Source organism: Pagrus major, chromosome 14, assembly GCF_040436345.1.
Source record: "Pagrus major chromosome 14, Pma_NU_1.0".
Lineage (NCBI taxonomy): Eukaryota > Metazoa > Chordata > Actinopteri > Spariformes > Sparidae > Pagrus > Pagrus major.
The window spans coordinates 23,875,423-23,884,624 of record NC_133228.1 but is presented as its reverse complement, the minus strand read 5'-3'; the positions used below and the strand labels follow the sequence as shown (position 1 = coordinate 23,884,624).

Below are 9,202 nucleotides of genomic sequence, written 5' to 3'. Positions count from 1 at the left end.
GTTCATCTGAATGAATCACCAGGTGTGTTTCATTCACATACCTGTTGAATCTGCGTGTCACACACACACACACACACACACACACACACACTTCTCTCCCTCTAAGCTCCGCCCCTCCCGGAGCGAGAGAGGGAGACCCGCTGGTGAATAAGAAACATTCATTGAGAGAAGCGACAGACAGACAGACAGACAGACAGACAGACTCCTCTTCAAACTGTCTCACCTCCACAGCAGCCCGACTCCCGTCTCTCTGCCGGTGTCGGTCGGGTCAGCAGCGGACAGGTAAGACCTCTGAGCGTCGGTACCGTCAGTCAGCGCTTGATAATCGATCACCGATCAGCTGTTATCAGCCTGAACACTCCTGTAGGGGTCCTGTATCACTGCTGTGTGTCACGTTAATGCACAATAATTAATGTTCCTATATGTTGTGTAGTGTTGTGTGACAGACCTGTGGTGTGCTGGTTGTCTCAGGACTTAACTGTGTGTTTTCTGTATATTTTAAAGGAATATTCTGACATTTATCTTATTTAATTTGTGTATTTAACTTGCTTATACAACCATGTGCCCCTGCAGAGTCACTTTGTTTCTGTCATAGTCTTTTAAATATTTCTACGGGTCTTTTGTGTAATAGTTCTGACTCAAGTCTTTGCTCAAGGTCTGCTTACTGTAGCTCTCTCCTGAGCTTTCAGCAGCGTCTCGTTGCTCTCGTTGGAATTTGAGTCAAGAATTTTTTGCCTCAAGGTCAAGAATGAACTTTGATGTTGAAAATCACACCAAACTCAACGACCTCAGGCTGAACCGAACTAGAATAAAAGCAGTTAAATATTCCTACGTCTCTTATTATAGCCTGTTGTTCATGATTTGTATGGAGGTCTACTGTTTATTTAACTTGCTTTTTACAGGACATTAACAAAACTCGACTACCTCAGGCATCTTTTAAAAAATCGCTGTAATATGTAACATTTCCACATTATGATGACCATTGTTATATTTTTTTGTTTAGTTTCGTACTTATAGTACAAAATATTCCCAACATTGTTCAGCGATATATTTTTGATTATTCCTTCATCTCTTATTATAGCCTATTGTTCAGGATTTCTGTGGAGGTCTACTGTTTATTTAACTTGCTTTTACAGGACAAAGCTGCTCCCGTAGTCAGTTTGTTTCTGTAATATTTAGTGCAGATCTTTGGTTTATAGTTTTTGACAAGTTGTAGCAAAAGAAATCTTGACTCAAGCTCCACTTACGAGCTTTCAGCCACATCTTACTGTCCTTGATGAACGAGTCGAGGATTTTCTTGTCAAAAGGTCAAAAATAAACTTTGATTTTGAAAATTAAACAAAACTCAACCAGCATAAAGGTTAAAGCAAACATAAATAAAAGCATCTTTAAAAAAGAAAACTTTAGACTTTGTAACATTTCCTCCTTAAGATGTCTCAAAACAATGAGACCATTGTTACATTTTTTATTAAGTTGTGTACTTTGCCTCTTGTTTATGGCTTTTATGGAGACCTAGTGTGTATTTAACTTGCTTTTACAGCACATTTAACAAATCAAATCTTGATTCAGCTCCACTTACTAGTTTTTCCTCTGAGCTTTTAGCTGCGTCTTGTTGTCCTTGAACTTCAATAAAGTAAACAAAATTCAACTCGTGTAAAATGACAAGAAATAACGAAGGCTAAACAAAACCCAAATAAAAAGCATCTTTGAACAGAAAACCTTTATGATATGTACCATTTCCACATTAAAAAGGTTAAAAACAACAAAACCTTTGTTAAATATTTTGTTTAAAGCCTGAACAATATATCTGTTGGCCAGAATTATATTACTAAAACACCCATTGAAGTTTACTGTTTCAGTGCACTGACAATAAAGTTTATTGTTAAGCTGTAAAATATCCTTCCTCTGTTACGGATCTTTATCACAGGTGTTTGATGACCACCACAAAGCATATCGGCTGATAATGTGTATCCTAATATCAGTATCGGCATTAGTCCAAAAACACTGATCACTGGTCGAGCTCTAAAATGTAGTTTATGTTTTGGAGAAAACACATTTTCATGTACCAGCTCTCCTCGGAGCTTTCAACTTGTCGTCCTTGGACCTCGAGTTCAGAATTTCTGTCAAAACTACCTGTGTCCGAGGTCAAGAATGAACCCGACCCCGGAGAAATCGGTAATTTTATTCAAGGTAATGGTGCGTTTCATTTGGTCGCCTGTCGCTGTAACTTCCAGGGTAACGTGAGACTGAAGGAAGGACTCAGCAGACCATTAAACTTTACAACATACCTTCTCTGTGAACCTGATTTATTCCAGAGTCGCTTCAAGATAGATTTTCATCAGCAACGGCGGCTGTTTGACGTCAAGTCCCATGATCCAACATTGTTTCAAGATGTTACCAAACATCTTTTGTTTTCATTGTTTTGATTCAGAGACACCTAGCAGCAGAAAACTCATACTGTACACATCTGTGGTCATGGAAACGGATATTTATTATTAATAATATTTAATAATTATCAGCTGTTGATGATAATCATCATAACGACATATTTTAACCTCACTTGAACGTCATGAAAAGACAATCAGATAACGTCACTTTACCTTGACGTTCAGACAATAATAACACAGCGCAGTGTTTGCTCGTCATCCGCGATGAACCGAAGTGAGCCAGAGTTCAACTGTGAACTGGTCCGACTGAACTCAGACGAAACCTGCTGAACACAGTGAAGAATTCAGACTGTGTGAGTGTAAGACAACCTAAGCAGCAGCACGTAAAACCAACGCAACTCAACTAAATTAAAGGTTAAACTTAAAACCGTCCTTTTAAACCCAGTGAAGAGTTGATCCACAGACTGACAGTGACCTGGTCGTTAACTCGTCACACTGACAGCCTCCTATAGGGATCTGCAGACGCCACGCAACAGTAATTACAGATTTACACTTGGCTTTACATTCCTCAACAGAAGACTTGACATTCAGCTGCTCAGCCAACCAGAGTTGATGAAACATTAAAATGGAGGAAACTTATCTGAAGCCGAACGCTCGTATCTATACATTCATCAGTTTCTGTCTGCTGACAGGTTTAATTTGAAAGTCGTCCTCGACTTCCTGATTTTCTGGATGGTTTCTGTAACCGTCAGCTCTCTTATCTCACTTCTCAGCATTCCTCTAACGCCAGATAATTGCTTTGAGTGTTTTTTCCTGAGCTTCTGTTTCATATTTCACACGTCACATCTGATTGTTCTCTTCAGACACACTGAACCAATTATTTATTTCTACTTATCAGTTACATATTTGGGCCATAAGTTGTCGTGTGTGAGCTGCAGCAGTTCAGCAATGCAGCCATCATGAGACGCTCACGCGAGATGTGTGTCGCTAGCAAACCACTGTAGACAGAAACTTAAAATCTAAAACCTTCTGCTTTCGTTTCTTTGCAATGCGTTACTACAGAAAGTTGTTGCGTCCCACTAATCTCCATTTTGTTTACATCTACTTCCTTCCATCTCTGAGCCGTGAAGCCACAGAGCGGTGTTCGCTGTTTATTCGAGATTTATTGATATTGAAAGTGTCGTGTGTCCAAATTGCACCAAATTTGACACTGCACTTTCTCAGGTCCTCAGCAACAAACTTGTCAAGTGTGAAGTAGATCGGATGAACGGCTCTCGACTTATGTGAATAACAGACGGACAGAGCTTCCTTGCTTTATAGTTAGATTTGAGTTCCAGCTACCTGCTGTTCTTGTTGTCGCTTTAACCCTGTTTTCTCCTTCCACAGGTCGCACTGCAGTGATGTCATCATTCCTCCTCTCCCTCCTCCTCCTCCCCTTCCTTCTCCTCGCCCCCGCCTCCACGTTGGAGCTTCGTTACCACAACAACCGCGAGATCGAGCAGTACTTCCTCCAGATCAACACCTCCAACCCAGACATCGCGCACATGTACAGCATCGGCCAGTCTGTCAGAGGTAACGACACACTCGCCTGTCTTTGATATCTGTATATCAAACTATGCAAGCTCAAAGAAACCAAACACACCTCAAAGCTTTGACAGAACCACTTTAAGACCAAAGAAGACCAAAGAAGACCAAGGAGATCAAGTTTTACACCAACTTGTGGAGTCCATGCCAGCTCAAGTGCATCTATCATTAAGGCAAAAGGAGGGCATACCGAATACTGGGATATTCTGACATTCAAGTACAAAAAGCTCTTTGTGGAGTACTGTCAAATCCTGCTGGGCTCACGAGTCCTCAAGTTTTACACTAACTTGTGGAGTCCATGCCAGCTCAAGTGCATGTTGTCATTTAGGCAAAAGCGCGACATACCAAATATTAAGATATTTGGAAATTTAAGTACAAAAAGTTATTTGAATCACTGTCAAAACATGCTGTGATAGCCAGAGTCAGCAGGGTTTACATGAACTTGTGGGGTCCGTGCCAGCTCGAGTGCATGTTGTCATCAAGGCAAAAGGGCGACAGACCAAATATCAAGATATTCTGAAAATTCAAGTATAAAAAGATGGTCGATCAGTAAACTGTTGGCTGTCAGTCACTGTTGTAACATGACACGGGCTGAGCCGTGGTTGTGTGATCACATAACGGGACTGGTTAATATAATCTGGGACGGCTTAATCTGGCTAATCACACACACACACACACACACACACACACACACTCACAGACACACACACACTCACACACACTCACACACTCACAGACACACACACACTCACAGACACACTAATCTGTGCTAATCTAGGACGCCAGCTGGCCTGCTTCCAACTGTGGTTTTGTGTGTTTTTTGAGTGTCACCTCATCTGTCAGCAGCTCAACAGTTTTTCCCCACATTTTACTATGTTTTACTGTGTGTGTGTGTGTGTGTGTGTGAGAGAGAGAGAGAGAGAGAGAGAGAGAGACTTGCTGAAGCTTGCAGCACTTCATTCATTCACCTGCAGTCCCGTCATTCAAAATAGTTACAGTCGTCGTGCTCACCTGGAAACTTTTACTCACTGAAAATGAGCAGCGGAGAGCAAACAGAAACTCCTGCTGTAAAAACACCTCCATCAGAGTCTGACCTTAAACCTTCATCACCTTCTCAGTCATAGAAAGCGTCACACAGATCACCTGCTGCTTGTTGGAAGTGATTCATGTCCTGGGTGTTGGACTCTACCGGCTGATTCACTAAACCCCTGAATTAGTATTGCTACATTTTGTGTTTGCGCTGCCTTTAAATCTGAAGCATGTGGTCGAGTTTCGACATAAGAAGTTGAGTACAAAACTTTGCTTGGTGCTTAAGTGGTTTTCAGTGTTGCTGCTACACGACTGACTGTAAGAACTGAACATCACCTTGTTCCCTTTTTGAAAAAAAAAAAGGTTAATGAGTCCATGTTTTCTGCACGTCTGTCTGCTGTTGAGAACAAATCCCACATTGATGTGTAACTCAGATGGATTTTTCTTGGTAAATATTAACTCCCGTTTGAGTTTATTTACAGCACTACAACACTTTTTGAAAGTATTTCCTCTAACGAAGAAGGAGAAGAAGAAGAAGAAGAAGAAGAAGAAGAAGAAGAATCTTTTATTTCCAACTTAATTGAGAAAAATCACTCACTCATTCATTTGTTCTGCCTGTTAATACAACTTTCCAGATCGTGTCCTGGGAACAGTTTTATGTTTCTGGTTCAGTGGATTCCAGCTTCATTCATCTTTTCAAACACAACTCGTTGTTTCGAGTCTCTCGTCCGTGGAGGTGCTCAACAATCCTTAAAGATTTCAGTGGACCAGTTCTGTTTTACTACCACCAACGTCACCTAACGTCGAGGCACAAAGAATATATTTACTTCAACCTGGGAGAAACGTTCACTCGGTTATTTTCCTGTTGAATAGATTATCGCAGGCGTACACCACCTCTCTCAATTGAGCCGTCTCAAACCAGCTTACAGTGTCACTACACAGTTTATATTCACTGTAAAACATCTCGGTCAAATATTTTCCGCAGCAGATTCCCTCAGAGACACAAAATGTCACTTGTATAAATGTAGAAAACTCTGTTTACTGTGTTTCTCTCTCAGGTCAGCAGCTGTGGGTGTTGGCTCTGGGTCTCAGTCCTCGCCGTCACACCGTTGGCATCCCAGAGTTCAAATATGTGGCTAACATGCATGGAAACGAGGTGAACACACACACACGCACACACACACACACACACACACACACACACACGACCCCTCCCTGTTGACAGGAAGTAGGACTAAAAGGAGACTAAAGAGATCAACAAAAGCCATTCAGAGTCAAACACACTCCATACACACGGTTGTATTCAGACCACAGACTGTGTGTGTGTGTGTGTGTGTGTGTGTGTGTGTGTGTGTGTGTGCTGATCTGTATTAAATGGTAAAATGGACAGTAAGCTGAGTCCACATTCAAATGTCAGACAACTTTGTAAAACACACCTGTGGATGTGTTGAAGGAAACAGCAGCAGCTGTAACTGAACCAACAAGAGAAGATAATTTAATTGACTGGAGTTCAGACGCTCGTCTGTCACCAGCGACACGACGAGGAAAAATAAATCTCATTCTCAGGTTTACTGACAGAGATTAGTGTTGTATTAATGTCATTTTCTGGGAGAAGCTGCGATGGTTTAAATACTCAGAGGAGAGGAGCTGGACTATGTTCACAGCTAACGTGTAATTAAGAGACTTTTTTAACCAAACCAGAGTTGGTGAGTGATTTTGTTTCGTTTTTTTCTGTTGAGTTTGAATGAAGTGAAGATAAAATTACTGTTTCTGTAAATAAGGTCTGGTGGATCGAGCGAGCAGCTGTTTCTGGTTAAACAAAAAGGATCTTTCTGTAATGTTGTCAGACACTTAGAATAACTGATCCGAGCCCGTCAGTGGCAAAAACAAAAACACTTTCAGTGGACGCACTTCACAGCTGCAGGCTCAATACTGAACCCATCTGAAAAACAGTCGTCACTTACACACAGAAACATGATGGGAGGATGCTAAAGTTACCCTTTCAGTGCTAATCGGCTAATATTAGCATGTTAACATGTTAAACTAGGCTCCAAGTGTAAAGGAAACTCTGGGCGACCTCTGACCAGCATCTGGTTACCGTGGCGACGGCCCGCTGCTGGCCACACTGCTGTGTGTGTGTGTGTGTGTGTGTGTGTGTGTGTGTGTGTGTGTGTGTGTGTGTGTGTGTGTGTGTGTGTGTGTGTGTGTGAGAGAGAGAGAGTCAATGGAAATGTCCTTAAATAGACGAGTCACGCCTGGACTCACAGTCACACACACAGTCAGCAAACAGGGGCAGCGGAGTGTGTCGGTCTCAGAGGAAACTTCCAGAAAAAGGCCTTTTCACCGGGTTCACACACACACACACACACACACACACACACACACACACACACACACACACACACACTTTCTCTGACACACACACACACACACTATAACAGCAGGAATGTAACCTCTGTGTAAAAGTTGAAAAGGTGTCCTGTAGAGATTATTGTCTGTTGTGTGTGTGTGTGTGTGTGTGTGTGTGTGTGTGTGTGTGTGTGTGTGTCTTTATGTCAGCAGTTCCCAGAAAATATCGTTGTGTGTGTGTGTGACAGGATTTCGTTCCTTCACATTTAATACCCTCATTTACACTGTGAACGTGGAGAAAGTGTCACTGGGTTTCAATGCCAGAGATGAAGCAGCGAGTTTGATCGACTTCTGTTCCTTCTGTCTTACATCTCACTCCTGATGCGACCCCCTACAGGCAGCAGTGGTTATTACACCCTGCAGTGCAGAAGAAGCAACATACTGATGGTGTAAGCGTCCTCAGAGCTTAACTGTGCTAGTAGTGAAGCTACGTCATCGCAGTCAGAAGGCTTCATCCTCTGGGGAGCATGAGCATATAATAAAGCCTATAAAATCTGTTGTTTAGAGGTTATGCGTGTTGTGCGGACATGACCTCACTTTTTTTGTGTGTTTTACGTCGTTTAAATGACTGTTTTTAGAAATGGAGTCTGGTGGATTTGGCGAGTGGCTGTTTCGGGTTAAACAGGCAGGAACTTACCTCCTAAAGCTGCTTTAAGTGATATATCTTTACTAGACTAAGCGTTATTTAGCTGCTGTGCGTTCATGTGGTGACGTAGCGAGGAGGGAGAGGATTGGAAGTTAGCTTAAACGACGCTTCCAGCAGCTTTAACAAAAAGGTCTATCTGTGGAGGGATCGTGTCTATAGTGTTGTCAGACGCTTACGATAACAGTCTGAGCCTGTCAGGAGCAAAAACAAGCACTTAGTTGTGGAAATGCTTTGATGGTGCAATTCCCTGCAGGTGTACAGACAGCTGCGTAACACAGTGTGTGGCAGGACCAGTGGCGCTTGTGCGTAGGAATACAGACGTTGTTCAGTTGAGGAAGTCTTCATGTAGAAATGAGACTCAAAAATCAACTTTTCTGACAAATAGCACCTTAAGACAGATGTATATTTTTTTAGGTTTGCTTTCTTTTAGGTGACTAAAATACATCTTGCTGTCGGTGCCGTTCAGCAGTAAAAAAAACCCAACTATCACTTTAATGCACCTGTTTTCACATACTGTACATGTATAATGTTCTGCGTGTACAAACGCCGCTGTTTGTGTAGGAAATGGTGTATGCGACGAGCTCGTAGGCACGCGTTGATTATACGTCTGACCACCGGTAGGAAACCGTTGTTAAGCAAACTTACAACAGAGGAAGAAAACAGCGTCGAATCAAACTCTCCGAAATAAACAGGTCAGATTAGTGAGGATTCATCTGTCATCGGTGCTCTGATGAGCTGAATGCTGCTCAGTCAGTAGCAGGAATGCAGTCCGGCTTCTCAGGACATAATCAGCACATGTGGGTTTGTCTGCTGATGTCACCGATGTGTTGACTAATGTCTAATTACACAGATGTCTTCAGCTCTGATTGAACAACAATAATTTAAATGTAACCCTTCTGTTGTTGATCTCATCTGCACTGCAGCTCTGTATTTAAAGAGCTCGTCCGTTTGTTGGTTGTTTGGTTGGTCAGCAGAATTAAATGCATGACTTGATGGCACGCAGCCGCCACCCTTCAACAATGATCCCGACGCTGCACCCAGTCTCACTTCTGTTCCCTAAAAATGATTTTTTTGCGGTACGTCGAGAAAGAACATTGTGTGTTTGTGTTTGTGTGGGCGAGAGGGAACGAGGGGCCGAGTTTCCTGT

The 9,202-nt window shown here is 42.3% G+C and overlaps 1 protein-coding gene across 1 annotated transcript in view; it reads left to right on the top strand.

Annotated features, from left to right (window-relative positions):
• The first annotated feature begins 208 nt into the window (after window positions 1-208).
• The window catches only part of cpm (carboxypeptidase M), a 21,328-nt gene continuing 12,334 nt past the window's right edge, over window positions 209-9,202 (top strand). The window contains exons 1-3 of the mRNA XM_073480242.1: window positions 209-282; window positions 3,774-3,959; window positions 6,059-6,156. Coding sequence (XP_073336343.1) covers window positions 3,788-3,959; window positions 6,059-6,156 — 270 coding nt within the window. The 5' untranslated portion in view covers window positions 209-282; window positions 3,774-3,787. The remainder of the gene's footprint in view (window positions 283-3,773; window positions 3,960-6,058; window positions 6,157-9,202) is intronic.